The sequence below is a fragment of the Eurosta solidaginis genome, chromosome 3, assembly GCF_040869045.1.
Source record: "Eurosta solidaginis isolate ZX-2024a chromosome 3, ASM4086904v1, whole genome shotgun sequence".
Classification (NCBI taxonomy): Eukaryota; Metazoa; Arthropoda; class Insecta; order Diptera; family Tephritidae; genus Eurosta; species Eurosta solidaginis.
The window spans coordinates 106,745,841-106,771,708 of record NC_090321.1 but is presented as its reverse complement, the minus strand read 5'-3'; the positions used below and the strand labels follow the sequence as shown (position 1 = coordinate 106,771,708).

The window sequence follows — 25,868 nt, the reverse complement described above, 5'->3', positions numbered from 1 at the left end:
AACACTAAAACAAGTCTTTTTCTGATAAGTGCGTTGTTTCAATCAAATCAAATAATGTGTTTGTCCGAACATTCAACACTTCATTTTTAATGCCTCGCCTAAATTATCTCCCAAGTGAAATATCATTGTTCTCCTACATTTTATTGATAGAGCAATTTTCGTGGTAAGAATTCCATTGGAGTAAATTGAAAATTATATGTGGGTTATAGATTTGCGGCAATTTTTTTAGCAGTGTTTTCAATTTTTGTTTTAGTGAAAAAGAAATAAAAGTACCAAAACCGTGCCGAAAAATACCCAAAATTGAGAAAAAGGGACCAGTGGACCATATAGGGGTGGAAGGGAATGGATTGAAGTGACAACTGTGTTCTCAAATGCAAGCTTCCACATCAAATACATATACATATAAGTACTTCGACATTAACAACATACATTGTCGCGTTGTAAGGCTAAGTATTTTTGCATAATAGCTTTTTGACCACCACAATACCACAGATTAAGTATAAAATTTCACAAAAATAATACATTTTTTCGAAAAATCACACAGAATATCCGCAGTCATTGTTTACGAATTTAGAAACAATGTGAATGACAAATACGAACGTGTATGAAATGTAATGTCAAAACGTATATGCACATGGTTGTATTTATATGCACGAAAATGCTTTAAAATCGCATGAAATTGTTAAAATAAAATTCAAAAATAAATGAAAAAAACTTTAATATAAATAAAAAGATTTTTTAATATCAATTTGTAAAGATTATCTCACTTTAAAATTTAAGCTAAATAATATAAAGTTTTTTTTTGAAACTGAGTCGAGAACTGTGCGTGTGAATGTGCGAATTTCACCGATCAATTGTTAGTTGCACTACTTGATAAAATTTACTATGTTGATGATGCTTACGATGATGCTTATTCTCTTCCTGTGTTCTTCGCCCCACATACCTGCACTTGATCGTCCCTCGCCAAGCACTTAAATCTGCAAAGCGTGCCTGTATGTGCAAAAGGCTCATACGAGCCGTTTTGCCCCCATCGCTGGCTTAAACAATTAAATATATATATTTTTTTTTAAATCAAATCGTTAGTTTTTGTAGCGCCGCTTGAAAGGATCTCTGTGTGCAAGTTCATTCGTATATGACGCCTCGAATGCATCTTGCCTAAGTTTGTTTTATTTTTGTGTGTAGCCAAGAGTACTCTCGTTTTTTATATGAACACTAAAAATCTTCGGCAAATATTAAAATAAGTTCTGGAGGGAAGCGTGAGAGACAAAAGTAATCAATAACTCGATACTGTGCCCAAGTACTTTATACTCAACCAAGTACTTCCACGTGCTAATCGACTACTCGCATGGTACTCGTATCGGAACAACACTAATTGTATTGTTTTGGTGCGCTTTTTAATCTATTTTAAAACTACCCAATAACGAATAATAAAGTGTCAAAAGCTTCATCCTGATGCTTTGAAAGTCGTCGCGGACCCGCAGAAAATGTTCCACCGTCAATACAGTGAGGGCAGTAGATATATGTAAATAAATTACTGCCTGTTATATACTCAAACAAAGTTTGATTTGATTATATACATAGTCCAAAAGCGTTCCAGGTTGGTCTCAAACTTTTAACCCTGTGTTTACATCCTAACCCCTAACCCGCTTGGTTAGAAAATGAAATAATTAAAAACACATTTTTAAGTTAAACGGTTTTATTCAAAACAATACTTAAATGAAGTAATAATAATACTAAAGGCTATAAAATAATTAAGTTGGCCTAGGTACTAGTCACCACACTTCTCATCAATCTATGGCGTTGATCAGACAATTAAATAAAAGCGTTAGGCGCGTGAAATTGATAAAAATGTGAGGCGTAGCATAACCTGATTAAGGTTCTTACTTACGACTATCAATCGAAATTTTTCGCATCCAACGCTTTTATTTAATTGTCTGATCAACGCCCTAGATTGATGAGGAGTGTGATGACTAGTAGCTAGGACCTACCTAATTATTTTCTAGCTTTTAGTATTATTATTACTTCGTTTAAGTATTGTTTTCAATGGTAATTTTTACGACAGCATGACACTGCTAATACGCGTCCAAAAATATCGGGAGAGTTATCAAACGACGCGCTTTACATCAGTATTAATAATCCCAAGGCGGAAAATAAAAATTTTAACTCGTTCAAAAGATATTAACGAAAAACCGAAAAAAGACCCGCGGTACCTCCGAAACCGGGGGTGGTATCAGTATTTTTACGCAGAACACCTTTCTGCGTTGGAGGCCTTCGGCCTCGCTTATAAAAAAATACCCTGGGTGGGTCCAACACCGGTTTGGAAACCAAAACTATATCCGCGCAAAACACTTATGTTCACAATTTCTTTGGTGGGGACTACAACATTACAACAACCACATGAAAATCGCCAACTTTAACTGCAAATATCTCCGAACAGAGATAAAATTTTTCTTTTCCGCCTTCGGATTATTGTTCTCGAGATTTATACGCGTATGACACCTCTCTCTCACCTTTTTACGCGTATTAGCAGTGCAGGCTGTCGTAAAGAATTACCTTTTCAATAAAACCGTTAACTTAAAAAAATTTTTTAATTATTTTATTTTCAAGTTTCTAGTCTTTATTTAATTGCCTATTTTTTCTCATTGTATTTAGTTCATTTAGTGACTCTTTATTACCAGGATTCTTTCCTGACAATTTGTTACAATCTAAGTCCTCAATACATAATCCTTCCAACGATTTTATTCGACTTTCCGCCACGTATGCTTGTGCCTCGAACTCCAAAATATTTTGATGTCACTTCTACCGGCCTGTATGTAATATGAGCCATATCGGACATCATAGGTCGCTTTCTATTCTTTTATGTATTATGTGTTCCAAATATGAGCCAAATCGGACCACACATTTTTGAATATCTCGATCCTTGCGCCACCTAGCGCCGATTTTTCTTCATAGGTCTCTTTCTATTCTTGCATGTATTATGTGTTCCAAATATGAGCCAAATATGAATATATCGATCCTTGCGCCACCTAGCGGCGATTTTTCTTCATAGGTCTCTTTCTATTCTTGCATGTATTATGTGTTCCAAATATGAGCCAAATCGGACCACACATTTTTTGAATATCTCGATCCTTGCGCCACCTTGCGCCGATTTTTCTTCATAGGTCGCTTTCTATTCACGTATGATTATGTGTTCCAACTATGAACCAAATCGGACCACAAATACGATTTTTTGAAATATTTCGATCCATGCGCCAACTATCGGAGTTTTTTCTTATTATTGCATTGTCATCGGGTTCTGAACTATATTCCAAGTTTTAAGCTTGCAGCTTATCGGGAAGTTACTTAAATTTTAATTACAAAATTCGTTCACAACGGCCGTGCGGCCGGCCGGCCTGTCAAGTCAAGCTAAATAAAGCCGTTTAAAAAGGATATATCTGTTATTATAACCAGTAAGCGCCCAGGCCCCACGTAAAAGTATTGGACCTAGGCGCTTATTGCTTTTGCTTTTTTCATAGGTGTATAGTACATATATTTCTCGAATGAACTTACAGGATGAACATCTATGAAAAATTGATGTTTCTCCTTGTCAGCTGGGGTAATTCCTTCCACTGCAGATAGAAAACTTTCATCGCCCAAATAAAAATGAGGAAAACTCAACATTATTGGAGAATCTGAAAAAGATTATTTAAAAAGTTATTAATTACGATGATAAATGAAATAATTTTATGTACCGTATTGACATAGGGAAACATTAAACAGTCCACTTGGTGAACATGAAGGTTGACCCGCTGGACAAAAACATATATTTTCTGGGTTACTATCAACATCAGAAAAAACGTTATCGGGCGGCGTAAACCTAAAACCGATTACATTTTTTTTTATTACGACTTCTTTTTCAAAAATTAGTGGAAGAAGTCTGCACAGATCCTTATCGTAAACGAACAGAGTGCGATCCTTTTCAATATGAGGAGGGAATATTGATCCATCCGTACCGTTCAGTCGGTTGCAGTCATCATTTAACCAGTGAGCAAGGTATGATCTTCCATTAAATTTGTCTATAATTCCATATTGCGTTATATCATCAACTCCCGTGAAGATTGTTATTCGATCCTAGAATTAAAAATGAAAGATATTTTCACAAATATTTGAATATCTCTAAACGATTTTATCAAAAACGTATTTTTGTATTAATCCTTAGGTGCCTTTGGCTCATGCCATGTTACAGGCGTGATATTTCAACTTACATTCTAGGTTTTAAATCTTATTCTTGGTTTCCACTAGATTCAGAGAAAAACGCCGTTCTAAAATCCAGCAAAACCGGACTCAATTCAAGCTTTTCATGTTCTTACTTTTTTGTTCCTGAAAAACGAACGACCTGTTCTCAAAACAACAACCTTGTTCTTGAACTGACAACCATTTTCTTGAAAAGAGAACGGCTGGTCTTAAAACATGAACAAATGTTCTATTAATGAGAACAATGTTCTTAAATTAAGAACAATGTTCTTAAATTAAGTTCAAGAAAAAAGAAACGGTATAATTCGTGTCCACTAAAATGTTAAATACAACATTTGGCACAAGCTATCAAGCAATTGTAGTGGCCCAGCGGCTACGATGTTGCGGTAGCGATCGTGTGGCGGGAGTTCGATCACCGTCAAACTCCGAAGTTTTTTAAAAAAAAAATTTTTATATTCTATTTTTTAACTCTTATTTTTCGTTCAGTTCCACTCATATATACACAGCTAATTCTCAAACTTGTTATAATTTGTTTTAAGTATATATTCAGATTGCATCAATAAAAATAACAATTTCTCAAAAAGAGAAAGACATGAAAAAATGCATGTTATGCGTTTTTTCATTTTTTGATCTTTAATAATAGCTTTTTTGTTATTAATATTTTTTATTAATTACAAAAAAATTATTATTAATAAAAATAATTTCTTGTATTCCGGCCTTTTAGTTAATATATTCAAGGAATGTTTGAGCTCTAGGCCAATATATACATATGTTTATTAAAATACAGCAAATGTGTTTAAACAATGTATATATATTTGTCGAATGGTTTGTCTTGCTTGTCAGATTGGCCTAGAGCTCAAACATACCTTGAATATATTAATAAAAATAAATAAATAAACCAATTCACTGTCTTACATCAGAATGTGCGAAGTCTAAGGCGGAATTTCGACTCCATAGTTTGTAATCTTGAATCCATTAGTAGCCGTCTTGATATATTATTTGTTTCTGAAATTTGGATCTTTTCTTACGAAGTAACTGACTAAATCATTCCTAATTATATTTTTTTTTGCTAATACCAATGACTCGTACTCCGCTGGCGATGTTGGAGTTTTATACGCGATTATTACGAATGTGAAGTTACATGCCTTAGTTTGACAAGCGCTGATGTAATAAAAGTTTCATTGCAAATATGCAATGTATCTTATACTTTTGTGTGTCTCTATAGATTTCATTGTCATCATTTCAAAGCTTTCGATGGGGGGTTTTCTTTTTTTTTTTAAATAGTGAATAAGCGTCAAATATTTTTATTTTGGGAGACTTTAATTTTGACTTATTTGGAACTAACGCTTTATTAGATAGCTGTCTTGCGCTTCTAGCAGACCATGGTTTCGTTTCTTTCATTCAAGAGACAACACGCCCAGGCTCAGGGACCTGTATTGATCATCTATATGTTAGAGGGTATAATATGGATGATAATATGTATATTGGATATACATGAAGATGTATATTTTCAACGTATAGTATTTGCAGCCAATGCAACTCAAAAAAGGAATTGGATGATGTGAATAAAATTATAAACACTAGCCTGACTCTATTGTGTTAAGTGTGGATAGTATTGATGTCTCTGACTCTCTCGTAATTTCAAACGTATTTAATAACTTTTTCTTGAATGTAGGTACCGTCTCTTAAACATTAAGCGATCCAAATCCTTTCATTTGCAAATCAGATTCAATGTACGTAGAGCTCATACCTCCTAGTAACTGTAGTGTTGCGTGGAATTCACCTCACTTCGAATGCGCTTAAATATTTATATTTATTTCTAATAACTAATAGAGATAAATGAGTTATTCTTACTTACTTACTTAATTGGCTCTTAACCGTCTAAACGGTTATGGCCGTCCAACAAGACGCGCCGGTCGCTCCATCGCTCCGCCAACCGACGCCAATTGGTCACACCAAGGGAGTTTAAATCGTTTTCTACCTGGTCCTTCCAACGGAGTGGGGGCCGCCATCTACCTCTGCTTCCATAGGGGGCTTCCGATAGAAAAACTTTCTTGGCCGGAGCATCATCTTTCATTCGCATAACATGACCTAGCCAGCGCAGCCGCTGCCTTTTAATTCGCTGGACTATGTTAATGTCTGCGTATAGCTCGTACAGCTCATCATTAAATCTTCTTCGGTACTCGCCATCGCCAACGCGTAGAGTTCCATCTTCTTTCGAAGAACTTTTCTCTCGAACACTACCAAAACCGCTTAATCTGCTGTAGTCATGGTCCATGCTTCTGCCCCATATAGCAGGACGGGTACGATAAGTGACTTGTAGATTATGATTTTCGTTCGTCGAAAGAGGACTTTACTTTCCAATTGCCTACCTAGTCCAAAGTAGCATTTATTGGCAAGATTGATTCTTCGCTGGATCTCAGTGCTGATGTTGTTGCTAGTGTTGATGCTGGTTCCCAAATAAACGAAGTCTTTTACTATTTCGAAATTATGGCTGCCAACAGTAGCGTGGTTGCCAAGGCGCGTATGCGCTGACTCTTTGCTCGATGACAGCAGGTACATCGTTTTGTCCTCATTCACCATCAAACCCATCTTTACCGCTTCTTTTTCCAGTTTGGAGTAAGCAGAACTAACAGCGCTGGTGTTTAGGCCGATGATATCAATGTCATCAGCATATGCCAGTAATTGCATGCTTTTATAGTATATTGTTCCAGTGCGGTTAAGTTCTGCAGCTATTCTAATTTTCTCCAGCATCAAATTAAAGAAATCGCACGATACTGGGTCACCCTGTCTGAAACTTCGTTTAGTTTCCAACGGCTCGGAGAGGTCCCTCCCAATTCTGACTGAGCTGATGGTGCTGCTCAACGTCACTTTGCACAGTCGTATAAGTTTTGCGGGGAAACCTAATTCAGACATAGCGGTATATAGGCAGCTCCTTTTCGGGCTGTCGAAGGCGGCTTTAAATTCGACGAAGAGGTGATGTGTGTCGACTCTCTTTTCACCGGTTTTTTTTCCAAGATTTGGCGCATTGTGAAAATCTGGTCGATGGTAGATTTACCAGGTCTGAAGCCGCATTGATAAGGTCCAATCAGCCGGTTCAAGTTGGGCTTCAATCTTTAGCTCAATACACTTGATATGACCTAATATGCGATATTAAGGAGGCTGATTCCACGATAGTTGGTGCATTTTTAGTATCCCCCTTCTTGTGGACTGGGCAAAGAACACTTAGATTCCAACCGTCGGGCATGCACTCGTCCTCCCATATTTTGCTAAGAAGCTGCTGCATGCGCCTTACCAACTCCTCGCCGCCGTACTTGAATAGCTCCGCAGGCAATCCATCAGCGCCCACGGCCTTGTTGTTTTTCAATCTGGTTATTGCTATTCTAACTTCGTCACAATCGGGCGATGGGACATATATTCCATCATCATCGATTGCGGGATCGGGTTTTTCCTCTCTGCGTGGAGAATTGCTGCCTCCATTTTGGAGAGCAGAGAAGTGTTCCCTCCATAATCTGCTTTGGAGATATGCTCCCACTGCTCCTGTATTCCTTCAGGATGAGTTGTGCTCTCAGAGAGCAGGTGTGAGAGTCGAGTTTGCCAAATCATTGGCAGTCTGTTGTGATTGAAGCTTTTCAACAACTAGCTTTCCTTGTGTTTTTTGTTACTTGGTTTTAGCCGCGTAGGGGCGGGTGCGTATTTTGGCTGCAACGAGATAATGGTCCGAATCGATGTTAGGTCCTCGGATCGTGCGTACATCTAAAACACTGGAGGCATGTCGTCCGTCTATCACAACGTGATCGATCTGATTGCGAGTATTTCGATCAGGAGACAGCCATGTAGCTTGATGTATCTTTTTATACATGAACCTCGTGCTGGATATGACCGGCAAAGTCAATCAGCCTCAGTCCGTTAGGAGAAGTTTCATTGTGTAGGCTGACCTTTCCGGCTGTAGGGCCAAAAACACCTTCTTTGCCCACCCTGGCGTTAAAGTCGCCAATCACGACTTTTATATCATGACGGGGGCAGCGCTCGTATGTGCGTTCTAATTGTTCATAAAAAGTGTCTCTCACCTCATCGTCTTTCTCCTCTGTCGGCGCATGGGCGCAGATGAATGATATATTAAAATATTTTGCTTTTATTCGGATAGCGGCGAGACGCTCGCCCACAGGCGTGAACGCCAGCACTTGGCGACAAAGTCTCTCTCCCACCACGAGTGCGACGCTGAAACTGCGCTTATTCGTATGGCCACTCCAATAGATGCCACAATTTTTGATTTTCTTTCTTCCTTGCTTCATCCAACGTATTTCTTGGATGGCGGTGATGTCAGATTTTGCTTTGACGAGGACATCAACCAGCCGGGCATCTTCACCAATCACATTCAGGTAGCGGACGTACCAGGTGCATGCCCTCAATTCATTGTCCTTCAAACGTTTGCCATGGTCGTCATCAATACAGAGTGTATTTATCCGGGACTTGTTGTTATATTTCATTGGAGTATGGTTTTTAAATGGCGGGTCCCAAGGCCAGCGCACAAACCGCTCAGCGGGGGTGAAAATAATAATTGCACGTTTATATAGCAGCCGCACCTAGAGGTGCACAGACGCTGCCGATGAGGTCTCCCCCAGCTAGCCCTTAAACCGATTATGTCAGAGTGGCCTAGCCAGGTTGTTGCCTTCTCACATTAGCTCACCGCTAAACGGTGCAGTAAAAAGGATCTTATTTTATTTAAGTAAAATAATTTTTTTAGTTCAATGCTGTTTCTTTAGGTCTGGACTGTTAACTGAAGACGCTGTTCTTGACTTTTTTCTTCTATTTACAAAGCTGTGCTAGTCTTTTTGTAGATATAACAAAAGCGTTTAATATGGTAGATCAAAGTATTTTAGTTCTTCAGGCTTTCGTGGTAACTTTCTTAGTTGGTTTGAGTAATATTTAACGAGCAGAGTTCAGAGAATTAAAGTTAATAATAATCTAAGCGAACCCAGTCCTATAAACTTAGGAATACCACAAGGTTCGGTTCTCGGGTAAATTTTGTGTTTAATTTACATAAATTCGGTATGCTCATTGGCACTAATTGGTCAAGTTACAGTCTTTGCTCTTGACCTAGCCATCGCATATAAAAAAAATCGCATATGGTTCAGAAAATTCTTTTAATCTTAATGCTGATATTAATCACGATGTTTTCCTGTTAAGAACTTGGTTCGCAAGCCATAAACTCGTGGTAAGCAGCAAAACAAATATAATATATTTTAACTTATGTGGAAAGGAACCAGCAAGGAACGATATTATCTTTCATGCTTCCGATTGTACGCATCACAAATTGTGCGCTAATAATTTTTCCCAACATAGGCATACACTCAGTTTTGACGAGACAATAAAAGTTGTCTCAAATTTCAAATATTTAGGAGTTATAACTGACCAAAATCTAAGTTGGTCATCGCATATATCTGCTATGAAGGTTTATATGTTGTCAGCCGTACGCTCCTTTTATAATTTAAAAATATTGTGCCCAAATAGAGTTTTGGCAATGGTTTATTATGGACTAATCCACCCAAAATTACAGTACGGTGTTAGTTGTTGGGGTGGTGCCTGTGCTAGTAAAAGAATGTGCCACTTCGTCTAACTCGCTCTATAGATCTTTTCAAAACGCTGAACATTCTTCCCATGAGACATTTATACTATCACAAAGTTCTTAAAATTTGTTTTTATAAGGAGCGGGTGTACACACACAGGTCGAGTCTGAGTGATTGACGCGAAAAGACGTGTTTTTGCTGCGTTCTAATGTTTTCTTTAAACTTGTGCTTTTGTCAAGTGTCTCTTAATAATTAAAATTACAATTTAAAATTGTGATAGAAACATTGACTCTCTTAGTTTTTCTATGTTTATTATAGTTTATTAATTGCAATATTATGCCTTGTTTTTGTGGCCATAGAGTGGATCGCGCCCAAACTTCGGTGCAATGTGATAATTGCAGAGAAATTTACCATATGAGTTATATTGTTGGTAGCTTGCCTGCCGACCTAAACCATCTAAACATTGCTGACAATATTTACATTTGAAAATTTTTAACTCTCAATTGCTTTCTGCTATGACTGTTTTGCATAAAGATAATGAGTGCTTACGAGAAAAAACAGATTCTGTTCAAGCTGAGGTTCGTGGCTTGCATTGTAAGCTCACTGAGAACAATTCTATTTTGTATCATTTGCTCACGAAATTTGAGAAATTGTGCTGTGTAAACAGCAACTCGTCTACATCAAAGCAGTCAGCTTAGTCTTGTGTGTCAACAGTCGCTAGTGGCTCTGTCGACAGTGCTGTTCATCCAATGGCGACACTGATGCCTAATAATGCTGCTGTTGCTAATACTTCAACTGGGTCTGGCTCTGCCGACGGCGTTGCTAAAGCCAAAATAACTTTGTATCTCTAATTATTGTTTGTATTTATAATAGTTCATTGAATATCGTTAATAATATCATAACATATAACTAAAATACCCGAAAGACGTTGTTCTGCCCTAAATTTGGCCTATCTGCCAGCTGATTTGAAGTTTGGGATATATGGTGCGGAAGGAAATGCCAAAAAATCCACTGGTGTTTTGGAGGAAAAGATGAGAGAAATACACGATCTTGTAAGACAACGAACCAAGATTATGAGTGACTAGATGAAAGCCATATACGTTAAAGCAATTAATTCGGAAGGTTTCCGGGAAGCAGATTTGGTGCAATCCACATCGAAAAAAAGGTTTGTCCACGAAATTGCAGTGTAATTGGGAAGGCGCATACTACTTTGTAAAATCGATCAGCGATGTAGTTTACCACATACAAACTTCCCCAGAGGGTTAGGGGGTTAGAATATACCCGCGGTGAGCATGCCTATCATAAGAAGGTACTCCAATACCAAATAGATTCAAGAGGTTGTTTAGCGCAACCCTTTCAAGGGGTTGCCAGCACAATATATGGCTTCTCCAAACCATTTTTCAACCTCACCTATCCGTGGGGAATTCTGTTATATTAACAGCCGAGGCTCTGGCGACCTCGAACTCCTCATGGATCTAGGGAGGGTAGGAGGACTTAAATGCATGTGGTCATAACAAATCGTTCCCGAGATGGTCGGGCTTTGTACCGGAACGTACCTGATCTGCATCCGGCAAAGGACCATCAACATCGATAACACTTCCCAGGCCTTCGGGGAGCGTCCTTATCGCTACAACAACTACAACCGCATAAAAACCAAACCGCGAAACAAAATTAAAGTGGTTCATTTGGAAAGGTTGGCGGCGTTTAGGTCAGATCGGTACGATCCTCTTATGTTTCAGTTTTTAGAATTTTAGACGAATCTCCTGAAAATAATACCGTAGTATTTTAACACAGTAGGTTTTGTGTTTTATAATTTAACGAATGATTTGAATCTATAAAAGAAGGAATGTATGTAATTGAGTTTCAGTTTTTAAAAATTTTCCAAAGCATTTAAATATTGAAATCTTTTCTTTGTAATAAAATATTTAATTAAATATTCAATAAAATATAATAATTTTTCTACATATTATAACGAATGTAGTGCAGTTTCGCTTATTTGCAACTTTCTGCTAACGTTGGAATCACTAAACTGTTGAATGAATAAGTCCAATATTGAATAATCCAAAAATGGTCGTTATTAGACTACTTGAAAGTACACTTATACTTCGCAACTGATAGCTTGCTTAAATCAATCTGATTTTTTTGCCTCTACTGTTGCTGCTTTTTAAACTCTTCGATTTCCCCGTTCCATACTTCTAGGCGTTTCCAAAATTTACTTAGTTACTGCTATAAAATTATAACTACAGGTGCACGTCTATAGCTTCTCATATGCGCGCGTATATGTGAGTGACACTTCCACAGATAACTACCCCTACTACGCCTACTTTTGGGAGCATATAAGATAAGATATATGCATGTGTTTGTGCGTCTCTTCTCCGCTGCCATATGTGTAGACATAATGCTTGATTCGTTTATGTAGATACAAGTGACTGCCTGCTTTATTATTGTTGTGGCTTAATTTACTTAGCGTTAGACTATTGATGTGAGTATAAATTAGTGTCACTAATATTCGTCACACTGCCCTCCACCTAAGTCTGATCGTCCCGATCAGACAAATCTCTCGATCTAAACGGAGCCAGCCTTTTCAAATGAACCACTTTCATTTTGGTTCGGGGTTTGCCAATGGTTTGTATGCGGTACACTACATCGGTGATCCGTTTTACAACCTTGTATGAGCCTTCCCAATTACACTACATTTTCGGGGACAAACCTTTTTTTCATTGTGGGTTGTATAACAGCACCAAATCTCCTTCCTGAAACCCTTCCGAATTAATTGCTTTATCGTATCTGGCTTTCATCTTGTCACTCATAATCTTTGCTAGTTGCCTTACCAGATCGTGTATCTCCCTCAGCTCTTCTTCCAAGACACCAGTGGATTTCCTGACATTTCTCTCCGCATCGGCATCTACCCCAAACTTCAAATCAGCTGGGAGTCGAAGATCGTTGCAAAAAATTACCTTTGCGGCAGCTGATTTAAAATTTCTGCCTTGGTCATAATGTAACTCCATTGGTACACCATACCTTGCAACCCAATTGTTTATAAACACTTCTGCTACTGTTTCCGCTTCTTGATTTGGGATTGGGTATACCTCTGGCCATTTGTTGAAATAATCCACAACCACCAGTACATATTTGTTTCCGCAGTTGCTAGTAGGAAATGGACCTGCGACATCCATAGCGATTCTTTCAAATGGCGCACCTGAGTTATATTGCGTCATTTGGCCATGACTTCGGGTTTTGGGCCCTTTCGACCTGCTGCAATCCTCGCAGTTCGCAATCCACTCAGTGACAGACTGACGGCAACCAACCCAATAGAATCTCTGTTTAATCTTCTCGAGCGTCTTCGTGATTCCCAGATGACCTCTGCTTGGACCGTTATGCAGCTCGCTGAACACGTCAGTAATCCTCTTTCTGGGAACAACTATGAGTTTCTTCTTGCATTGATCATCCTATCTCTCCCATACTCGATGCAAGCAACCGGATATCAATTCTAAACTGTTCCACTGTGCCCAATATAACTTCGCAATCGGACTCTCTGTTGACATCTCCTCTCTGTTTGGTCTTTCGTTTCGTTCGAGTCCTTGCATATCATGTGACAGATCTGTATCTTCTAGCTGACACTTTCTTAGTTGTTTCTTGTCCAATTCATCCGTACACGTTATAGCCATTAGCCGGACATCTATAATGTCTTTTTAGCCTCGGCCTTTGAACAGTGCTTGCATTCCAAACTACATGGTCTTAGTGACATTGCATCGGCTTTCCCATGGGTACTACCTTCCCGATGCTCAATGGAAAAGTCATAGCTTTGTAGCCGCTCAATCCACCGTGCCAACTGTCCTTCTGGATTACGGAACTGCAGAAGCCATTTCAACGCTGCGTGATCTGCCTGACGCGGAATCGCTGGCCATAGAGGTATTTTTGAAAATGTTTAATGCACTCTACCTAAGCCAACAGCTCTCTCCGTATAACGCAGTAGTTCCTCTCTGGTTTCCCACTTGAACGGCTGTAATATGCAACTACCTTCTCCTGTCCATCAACCAGTTGTGACAAAACGCCTCCTATAGCATACCCACTCGCATCTGTATCTAGAATAAGCGTTGCTCCTGGAATCGGATATGCCAACATTGGGACAGTGCACAAACGCTCCTTCAATATTTGGAAAGCCAAATCTTGCTCCTTTTTCCATTCAAATCTTAATTTTTTCTTGTAAGCTCATGGAGTCTATGGGCTACGCTGGAAAAGTCGGGTACAAATCGGCGGTAATCCGTGCACAGCCCAAGGAAACTTCTCAATTCATGCAGGTTCAGTGGTCTTGGCCAATCCTTTACTGCATCTTTATCTTTTCATTCGCAGTACATATGCCTTCTGTCGTTACCTTGTGACCCAAATAATTTAGTTCCTTTTTAAACAGCGAACACTTTTTGGGATTTAGCTGCAGACCAGCACCAGCTATTCTTTGAAAAACCTCCTCTAATTTCTTCAGATGTTCTTCGAAGTTCTTTCCCAATACGATGATGTCGTCTAGGTACACTAAGCATGTTTTCCAATGTAGTCCTTTCAGTACCTGATCCATGAGTCTTTCAAAAGTAGCTGTTGCATTACATAGTCCAAAAGGCATCACTGTAAATTGCCAAATACCATCACTGACATTGAAGGCTGCTTTCTCTTTGTCTTCCTCTTTCACTTCCACTTGCCAGAATCCGCTTTTCAAGTCCAGTGTGGAAAACCATTTCGTACAAGAGAGCGAGTCCAGAGTGTCGTCAATTCTTGTCAATGAGTAGCTATCCTTTTTCGTAACGTTATTAAACTTCCGATAGTTCACGCAAAACCTCATTTTTCCATCCTTCCTCTTTACAAGTACTACCGGTGAACTCCATGGACTAGCTGATGGTTCGATGATGCCGCTGTCGCTCATTTCTTGTATGATTTGACTCACAACTTCCCGCTTCGCCAGTAGAACACTACGTGCAGCTTGACGGATCAGCCTCGCATCTCCAGTGTCAATTTGATGTTTCACAACGTTGGTGCGGCCTGGTTTGGAGCCATCTTGGTCAAATATGTTCGCGTACTTTGGGAGCAGTTGTTTTGCCTTACTCTGATAGTCTTCCTCTAGTTCCTCCTTCCATGCCATGATGCCATCTGAAAGATCAATATTGCTAGTTGAAACCTCCTCCTGGAGCTGTTCACAATTGATTATTACTTCAGCCTCTTGACATCTTCCCAAAATAGCTCCTCTGGTCAGTTTGAGTGGTGAATTGAACTCATTTAGTACTCTTACCGGGATATGTCCATCTTGTTTTCTTATAGCCAGAGTTTTTCCTACAAGTACGTTCGGTGTTGATTTGTTTGCTGCTTCGACAACCCACAATTTGCCCAGATGACTCCTTCTGATTTTGGTGGTATTTGCTGACTATCTTCCACCAGCACTCGTTTACTGATGTAGCCTCTCTCGTAGCCGAAATTAAGTGGCACATCCATGTTCTTATATCCCATCGCCTTGCTTTGCATATCGATCTTGATGCCTTGGTCGATTCAGAAGTCCACCCCAATTATGATTTCGTCAACAATCTCTGCCACTATAAAATTGTGTAGTACCGTGACGTTCTCAATTGCTACTTCACATGCAACTTCTCCAATAACCTGGGTGTCTTCTCCCGTGGCTGTACGTAATCTTGCTCCCAGAAATGGTCTTATCTTCTTGTTGACTAAATCGGAAATGAGATGCGCCCGTGTCTACAGTCAGTAAACGTTCCTTTCCATCCACATGTCCTCCGACAGTAAGATTGTTTGACCTTCTTCCAATTTGCGAGATAGAGATTATGGGGCACTCCATTGCGGGAGCCAGCTGTCGCCCCTTGCGGCTGACTCGCTTTAGTTTAACGACTTAGTAGATTTTGAGATTTGCTAATCTCCGTCAGCTCTGCGTTTACGGCCAACCAACTTGTTGAGACTATTGGGACCGGTGCTGCAATGTCGTGCAATGTGACCTGGGTTGCAGAACTCGAAACATTTCATAACTCCGGCATTTTTCTGCTGTGATCCCTTCAGTGCTTCCAAAATTGTGTCTACCCAATCTGGTCTTTCCACTTCCATACGATGAGTTTTGTACGCTGGCTTACTCAAAAGTGAGGCAGTTTCCTGAGTCAGTGCATGGGATACTGTTTCAACAATTGTTGGCTTTGGGGTAGTATATGTAGCTCGTTTCGTTTCTACGTCCCGTATGCCATTGATAAAACTCTGAATTTTTACCCTCTCGGTATACTCCACAGGTGCGTCCGCATTTTCCTAATGAGCCAAACTTTCTACATCCGAACAAACTCTTGCAAAGTCTCATTCGCTTTTTGGTAACGATTTTGCAACTCAATTTGGTACATCTGTTTTCTATGCTCACTTCCATAACATCTCTCTACAGCGGCCATCAATGCTTCATAGTTGTTCCGCTCTCCTTCGGGAATAGTCTGTAGGATTTCGGCTTCTGGCCCCTTCAATGCTACGAATAGAGCTGCAACTTTATCTTCAGCACTCCAGTTGTTCACTGCTACGGTCTTCTCAAACTGTAGCTTAAATACCTGGAAAAGAACAGAACTGCTGGCCGATTTAGTTGCAACTGCTCAAAGCCATATACGTTAAAGCACTTAATTCGGAAGGTTTCCGGGAAGCAGATTTGGTGCAATCCACATCGAAAAAAAGGTTTGTCCACGAAATTGCAGTGTAATTGGGAAGGCGCATACTACTTTGTAAAATCGATCAACGATGTAGTTTACCACATACCAACTTCCCTAGAGGGTTAGGGGGTTAGAATATACCCGCGGTGAGCATGCCTGTCGTAAGAAGGTACTCCAATACCAAATAGATTCAAGAGGTTGTGTAGCGCAACCCTTTCAAGGGGTTGACAGCACAATATATGGCTTCTCCAACCCATTTTTCAACCTCACCTATCCGTGGGGAATTCTGTTATATTAACAGCCGAGGCTCTGGCGACCTCGAACTCCTCATGGATCTAGGGAGGGCAGGAGGACTTAGAATGTCGCATGTGGTCATAACAAATCGTTCCCGAGATGGTCGGGCTTTTTACCGGAACTTACCTGATCTGCATCCGGCAAAGGACCATCAACATCGATAACACTCCCCAGGCCTTCGGGGAGCGTCCTTATCGCTACAACAACTACAAACGCATAAAAACCAAACCGCGAAACAAAATTAAAGTGGTTCATTTGGAAAGGTTGGCGGCGTTTAGGTCAGATCGGTAAGATCCTCTTGCGTTTCAGTTTTTAGAATTTCAGACGAATCTCCTGAACATAATACCGTATTTTATAATCGGGGTGGGTAGGTGGGTTTGGTCAAAGGCTGAGGTATGCTCAAGTCAATCCAGAGTCGGATGGAGGTCCCACTTCCCCCACCTAAATAAATACACAGTAAATTAGTGTTGATTTCGAACACACACACACACGCGGCTCTTAGGCTAAAATATCCACAACCTTGAATCCAGGAGAGAGAGAGAGAGAGAGATGTTCACTAGGTAGTGTCGCTGACAATATAGTGTAACCCAAGGACGACGGAGAGAGGGAGATAGAGTGCTAGCTAAGCGGTGGCTGAGATGGTGAAGACGACGGTGGCTCTCGCTAAGAGGTGCTAACGGCGGTAGTAATGACGGCGGTAGATAGGATCACGCCCGAAGAGAGAGTACTGAGTGACGGTGGCTCTCACCAAATAGCTATGACGACGGTGGTGGCTAGACTTCGGGATGGGATGTCCAAGGATCGGGATGGCGATGATGTTGTACCTACGGCGAAGTGTCGATTATTTGTATTTTATAATTTAACTAATGATTTAAATCTATAAAAGGAGGAATGTATGTAATTGAGTTTCAGTTTTTAAAAATTTTCCAAAGCATTTAAATATTGAAATCTTTTCTTTGTAATAAAATATTTAATTAAATATTCAATAAAATATAATAATTTTTTACATATTGTAACGAATTTAGTGCAATTTCGCTTATTTGCAACTTTCTGCTAACGTTCGAATCACTAAACTGTTGAATAAATAAGCCCAATATTGAATAATCCAAAAATGGTCTTTATTAGACTACTTGAAAGTACACTTATACTTCGCAACTGACAGCTTGCTTAAATCAATCTGATTTTTTTGCCTCTACTATTGCTGCTTTTTATACTCTTCTATTTCCTCGCACCATACTTCTAGGCGTTTCCAGAATTTACTTAGTTACTGCTATAAAATTATAACTACAGATGCACGTGTATAGCTTCTCATATGCGCGCGTATATGTGAGTGATACTTCCGCAGATAATTGCCTACTTTTGGGAGCATCTAAGATAAGATATATGCATGTGTTTGTGCGTCTCTTCTCCGCTGCCTGTACGTACATATGTGTAGACATAATGCTTGATTCGTTTATGTAGATACAAGTGACTGCCTGCTTTATTGTTGTTGTGGCTTCATTTACTTAGCATCAGGCTATTGATGTGAGTATAAATTAGTGTCACTAATATTCGTCACACTGCCCTCCACCTAAGTCTGATCGTCCCGATCAGACAAATCTCTCGATCTAAACGGAGCCATCTGTATCTTCTAGCTGACACTTTCTTCGTTGTTCCTTGTCCAATTCATCCGTACACGTTATAGCCATTAGCCGGACATCTATAATGTCTTTTTAGCCTCGGCCTTTGAACAGTGCTTGCATTCCAAACTACATGGTCTTCGCGACATTGCATCGGCTTTCCCATGGGTACTACCTTCCCGATGCTCAATGGAAAAGTCATAGCTTTGTAGCCGATCAATCCACCGTGCCAACTGTCCTTCTGGATTACGGAACTGCAGAAGCGATTTCAACGCTGCGTGATCTGTCCTGACGCGGAATCGCTGGCCATAGAGATATTTTTGAAAATGTTTAATGCACTCTACCAATGCCAACAGCTCTCTCCGTGTAACGCAGTAGTTCCTCTCTGGTTTCCCACTTGGACGGCTGTAATATGCAACTACCTTCTCCTGTCCATCAACCAGTTGTGACAAAACGCCTCCTATAGCATATCCACTCGCGTCTGTATCTAGAATAAATGTTGCTCCTGGAATCGGATATGCCAACATTGGGGCAGTGCACAAACGTTCCTTCAATTTTTGGAAAGCCAACTCTTGCTCTTTTTTCCATTCAAAAGCTTTATTTTTTCTTGTAAGCTCATGGAGTCTATGGGCTACGCTGGAAAAGTTTGGTACAAATCGGCGGTAATACGTGCACAGCCCAAGGAAACTTCTCAATTCATGCAGGTTCAGTGGTCTTGGCCAATCCTTTACTGCCTTTATCTTTTCATTCGCAGTACATATGCCTTCTGTCGTTACCTTGTGACCCAAATAATTTAGTTCCTTTTTAAACAGCGAACACTTTTTGGGATTTAGCTGCAGACCTGCACCAGCTATTCTTTGGAAAACCTCCTCTAAGTTCTTCAGATGTTCTTCGAAGTTCTTTCCCAATACGATGATGTCGTCTAGGTACACTAAGCATGTTTTCCAATGTAGTCCTTTCAGTACCTGATCTATGAGTCTTTCAAAAGTAGCTGGTGCATTACATAGTCCAAAAGTTATCACTGTAAATTGCCAAATACCATCACTGACATTGAAGGCTGCTTTCTCTTTGTCTTCCTCCTTCACTTCCACTTGCCAGTAGCCGCTTTTCAAGTCCAGTGTGGAAAACCATTTCGTACAAGAGAGCGAGTCCAGAGTGTCGTCAATTCTTGGCAATGGGTAGCTATCCATTTTCGTAACGTTATTAAACTTCGGATAGTTCACGCAAAACCTCATTTTTCCATCCTTCCTCTTTACAAGTTCTAGCGGTGAACTCCATGGACTAGCTGATGGTTCGATGACGCCGCTGTCGCTCATTTCTTGTATGATTTGACTCACAACTTCCCGCTTCGCCAGTAGAACACTACGTGGAGCTTGACGGATCAGCCTCGCATCTCCAGTGTCAATTTGATGTTTCACAACGTTGGTGCGGCCTGGTTTGGAGCCATCTTGGTCAAATATGTTCGCGTACTTTTTTTTCCTTAGGTCTCTACACGCCAGCCGCGCTTCGAGAAAGTGTATTATTTCTTTTCTTGTATCTTTTCATGTACATAACTTGAAATTAAAATTATTATAACTTAATATATACATGCATGTGAGTATAGTTGGTTATATGATTTTATGAAACAATACTGTCTGCAACTGGATACAGACGTGAGTTTAAATTTCAGGTATTTAACTTAGCATACAGTAATGAATATTTGTTATTGCAATGAATTAAAGATTTTTAGTGTACTAAATATATTAATAATAAATTTCTTGAAAGACTCGATCAATTCTTGATTCCGTGAAATATCTATTATGTTGTATGGTTGTATGTTGAGCTCCTTGCAAAGGGTTTCATGAATTCTTCTCGCATTCTGGTACCTGGGACACGAGTAGATTAAGTGACTAATTGACTGTGCTTCTCCTTCGTTGCATGGACATAAGTCTGTATAAATAATATGGAAGCGCTTCAAGTAGGCTTTGCAGAAACTGTGACCAGTTAAGCACTGCGTCATTTCGAATGAAATTCCAAATCTTTCACTATATATCTCTGCTTCTTTTGGCGCCTGGAAGAACATTTTTGTGGTACTGCCTGTCGATTCGTCTGTGTATTCACGACGCCATGCTTCTTGCGTTTCTTGTTGTATAATTGCTTTAGTATAGCTCATTGGAAACTTTTTGTAAACAGGACTTGTTGTCAGACCTCCCGCTTCCTTGGCTGCTTTATCTGCTTGCTCATTTCCGTCGATACCAGTATGAGCTTTTACCCAAGAGGAGCAGTTGTTTTGCCTTACTCTGATAGTCTTCCTCTAGTTCCTCCTTCCATGCCATGATGCCATCTGAAAGATCAATATTGCTAGTTGAAACCTCCTCCTGGAGCTGTTCACAACTGATTATTACTTCAGCCTCTTGACATCTTCCCAAAATAGCTCCTCTGGTCAGCTTGAGTGGTGAATTGAACTCATTTAGTACTCTTACCGGGATATGCCCATCTTGTTTTGTTATAGCCAGAGTTTTTCCTACAAGTACGTTCGGTGTTGATTTGTTTGCTGCTTCGACAACCCACAATTTCTTTGTCCCACAATCTCCATCAACCTTTCCCAGATGACTGCTTCTGATTTTGGTGGTATTTGCTGACTCTCTTCCACCAGCACTCGTTTACTGCTGTAGCCTCTCTCGTAGCCGAAATTAAGTGGCACATCCATGTTCTTATATCGCATCGCCTTGCTTTGCATATCGATCTTGATGCCTCAGTCGATTCAGAAGTCCACTCCAATATGATAATGATTTCGTCAACAATCTCTGCCACTATAAAATTGTGTAGTACCGTGACGTTCTCAATTGCTACTTAACATGCAACTTCTCCAATTACCTGGGTGTTTTCTCCCGTGGCTGTACGTAATCTTGCTCCCAGCAATAGTCTTATCTTCTTGTTGACTAAGTCTGATCGAATGATGGAATGAGATGCGCCCGTATCTACAGTCAGTAAACGTTCCTTTCCATCCACATGTCCTCCGACAGAAAGATTGTTTGACCTTCTTCCAATTTGCGAGATAGAGATTATGGGGCATTCCATTGCGGGAGCCAGCTGTCGCCCCTTGCGGCTGACTCGCTTTAGTTTAACGATTGAGTAGATTTTGAGATTTGCTCCTCTCCTTCAGCTCTGCGTTTACGGCCACCCACATTGTTGGGACTATTGGGACCGGTGCTGCAATGTCGTGCAATGTGACCTGGGTTGCAGAGCTTGAAACATTTCATAACTCCGTCATTTTTCTGCTGTGATCCCTTCAGTGCTTCCAACATTGTGTCTACCCAATCTGGTCTTTCCACTTCCACACGATGAGCTTTCTACGCTGGCTTACTCAAAAGTCAGGCAGTTTCCTGAGTCAGTGCATGGGATACTGTTTCAGCAATTGTTGGCTTCGGGGTAGTATATGTAGCTCGTTTCGTTTCTACGTCCCGTATGCCATCGATAAAACTCTGAATTTTTACCCTCTCGGTGTACTCGGTGTCCGGGTGCGTCCGCATTTGCCAAATGAGCCAACCTTTCTACATCCGAACAAACTCTTGCAAGGTCTCATTCGCTTTTTGGTAACGATTTTGCAACTCAATTTGGTACATCTGTTTTCTATGCTCACTTCCATAACATCTCTCGACAGCGCCCATCAATGCTTCATAGTTGTTCCGCTCTCCTTCGGGAATAGTCTGTAGGATTTCAGCTTCCGCTGCCTTCAATGCTACGAATAGAGCTGCAAATTTATCTTCAGCATTCCAGTTGCTCACTGTTACGCTCTTCTCAAACTGTAGCTTAAAGACCTGGAAAAGAACAGAACTGCTGGCCGATTTAGTTACAACTTCTCCATACGACCTTTTAAATCATCGACTTCTGCCTGAAATTGAGCGATTTTTGCATCCTGCGCTTCCAGATTTTATGTTACCCTTGCTTCGTGTGCTTCTAACTGCGAAGAGATTTGTGCCATCTGCAATGATATGCTCCCCCTTGTTCTGCTATCTTGGATGTTATACGTGTCTCTTACGATTCCAGTTGGGATGCTATACTTGTCTTCTATTCTGCCAGTTGAGTTTCCATCTTGGATGTTATCTGTGTTGACATTTCTGAAATACATGTTTCTTGTGCTTCAATCTTAGACGTTATGCGGTTCTCCTGGGATTCCGTTGTGATGACATATACGTTTTCTGCTCTTCCAGTTGAGATGACATTTGTGACGACATTTGGTTCAACACTGCTAGTATCGCGTCAGTGTCAACACTTGCCAATGGATTCGGAGTCTCTATCTTCTATTCCACTTTAGTCGCTGGCTCTTCCACATCAGGATAAAATACGTACTCGTCTACATTAATTCCTTCCGACTTTAATACCTCTCGTAGCCGTGTTTGAAGTTCGATCCTACTGCCGGTTGTATTCAATCCACGGTTCTCCAACTCCTTTTTCAGTTGCTGGATCCTTAATTCACTTAACTTCGCCATGTCCTTGTTGTGCTCTGCAACTCCGGAATTTATTAAACAATTCCTCTTCTGACACCAATTGTAACGAATTTAGTGCAATTCCGCTTATTTGCAACCTTCTGCTAACGTTCGAATCACTAAACTGCTGAATAAATAACTACAATATTTAATAATCCAAAAATGGTCTTTATTAGACTACTAGAAAATACATTTATACTTCGCAACTGATAGCTTGCTTAAATCAAACTGATTTTTGTGCCTCTACTGTTGCTGCTTTTTATACTCTTCGAGTTCCTCGTTCCATACTTCTAGGTGTTTCAAGAATTTACATAGTTACTGCTATAAAATTATAACTACAGATGCACGTGTATAGCTTCTCATATGCACGCGTATATGTGAGTGACAACTCCACAGATAATTGCCTACTTTTGGGAGCATCTCAGATAAGATATATGCATGTTTTTGTGAGTCCCTTCTCCGCTGCGTGTACGTAGACATAGTGATTGATTCGTTTATGTAGATACAAGTGATTGCCTGCTTTATTGTTGTTGTGGCTTCATTCACTTAGCATCAGACTATTGATGTGAGTATCACTTAGTGTCACTAATATTCGTCACAATATGTATAAATTTTAATTTTTAGAAATATTCAAAGTTTATTTTATTACTTCAATATTCAAAAAATACGCTCTGCGCATGTATGCACTTCACAGGATTTGGCCAACAGAAGGACGAAATAATTTACATTCTGCGGCTTTACGCACCCATAAAAAATACGATAAAGCAATCAACGCTTAATCAAGGTTTATTATGTTATTATATTCTATTAAATTGTCTATTCATCATTTTGATTTTTCGAAAAAATAACGACAACAAATCAGCGAGCAGAGATGGCATACGTACACAAACCCATTCGGACTTGATAGCTTTCAAAATTAAAGTATTGCATTGTTTTTTTGAATGCATTTAAAAATACTTCTACATGCGTTCAATTAAATAAATCAAACAAAGCTTTATTGTTTTCGGACCGGTAGACCAAAAATATTACTTCAAAAGTAATTCTACACGAAATTTTAGCAGTTTAGTTCCAAATGGGCACAGTAGAATACATTCGGTTGTTGGCGAGTGGGTAGAATGCGTGCACGCGGGGATGTGTGCTGCGCTTGCCTAAACGTTTGAAAAAAAACAATTGCTTTAAAGCGCTTATGGGGTGACGACCGCTACCTTAGGAGAAATATGCAGACGAGGCAACAGAAAGTATAAAAGTAGCGAAAGCTGAGAAATGACTAATCGGTTTGATTTAAATACGCTATTAGTTGTGAAGTATAATTGTGAAGTTCTACTCCCAAAGTAGTCTAAGTAAAGACCTTTTTACAATACTAAATATTGGAGTTATTTATTGGACAGCTTCAGCGATTCGAACGTTAGAAGAAGGTGCAAAATAATCGGAACTCCCCAAATTTTGTTACAATATTTTAAGCATAGAAAATACAGTGATCGGAGTTTTAGAGAAAAAAACTGAACATTTAGGACAGCGTAGTGTTGCTTGGAATATACCTCACTTTGAATTCTCTTAATGATACAAATTTACATACATACACACAAACGTTCATATTCTACTGACCCAGATAACCACTTGAGTTCATTTGCATTTGTCAAACCTTCCAATATATCGACTAGTCACACCAACCAACTTATATGCGGATCATATTGACAATATGTGCGTCACTACAATAATATGCTGACAAACAATTATTTATTATGGAATCAAGTACCTTTTAGTATGTAAGCATTAATGTAATTATTTATGTGTACGTTAAGAACTTTTGTATAAATAGAAATGCATTTATTAAATAATTTGGGAAAAATTTAAACAACGTGACATCAGGACGGACAAAGCGACAGCTGTTTCGATTATACCTTGTAAATCTCTCCAAAGCATTTTCTCCCGGGAGTGGGAGTCAACCCGGACTCCTACGATAGTTGAAACGGTTATAAACGCATTCAGCTACGCCATGCCTTAGTTGTTGTACAGTTTTTTCCCAATTGCCTTCTTCGCATATATTATCTTCCACACATTACATAATTCGTATGTAGTTATGTGTTGAAGTTATGCCTGTTTGAAATGCATTTCTTTAATAAACGGAATAATAATTTTACGCTACACATCGGCGTTTCAGCTAATTCGTGTTTTTACATATTTAAGGGCGATCCTGCCAGACTAGATCAAGAATAATCAAAACTGCTAAAGATCTAGCTGCTCAGAGATCCTGCCAGCTAGCGTTGTGTAATAAACCAGCTTAACCTTTAAGGCACAAAATTGCTAACCAAGCTATGCTAAAAAGGATCTAATTGTGTAAAGATCCTGCCAAGTTTTTCGTTTTAAAAGTTTAAATTTTAAATAGTTTTTATAAAAAACAAAACGGGAAAAAGGAAAACGCGTTGTAACGCGTACAGCAGTAGAGCTAAATTACCTTATTTCACCCACCGATCCGAGGAACCAAATGGCATTTCAAAAGTAAGGAAATTCACCTAGTAAATTAGTAGACAAGAGGAAAATGGCGTACGGCAGCAGGACAATCAACAACAAAAGCATAAGAAAGCGGAATATAGAAAGCAGACTATGACTGACGGCAAACATTGGCGTACTACCTCAAAGGAGAATTTAGACTGGCAACATGATTAACAGCGTTAATTTAAGTATCCTTAAAATTAGAAAAAATTGAGCGGCCTTATGGACGCTTACCCATGAGCAAAAATTTTTATTTTTGCTTAAGCATATATGACACTACTTTAGTTTTGCTTGGATCCAAGCTAAAAAAAAACTGACGAATCTTTATCGGAACTTCAAAAGACAAAAACAATTTCTATCATGAAAAAGCGAGAATATTCCCCCTAAATTAGTGAGTTTGACATGTTTTTGTTTATGTTTTACAATTTATTTTTACATTAACAATTTTAACAATGAAAACAATGCAAATAACACGCGAAAATTATTTCGGTCTCTAACGGTTCACTTTTTTCACAAGAAAGTTGA

The 25,868-nt window shown here is 39.5% G+C and overlaps 1 protein-coding gene across 1 annotated transcript in view; it reads right to left on the bottom strand.

Annotated features, from left to right (window-relative positions):
- Nucleotides 1-25,868, bottom strand: part of emp (epithelial membrane protein) — a 631,372-nt gene that overhangs the window by 236,956 nt on the left and 368,548 nt on the right. The window contains exons 6-7 of the mRNA XM_067772914.1: nucleotides 3,732-4,110; nucleotides 3,550-3,671 (exon numbers count right to left, since the gene is read on the bottom strand). Of these exons, the coding sequence (XP_067629015.1) occupies nucleotides 3,550-3,671; nucleotides 3,732-4,110 (501 nt within the window). The remainder of the gene's footprint in view (nucleotides 1-3,549; nucleotides 3,672-3,731; nucleotides 4,111-25,868) is intronic.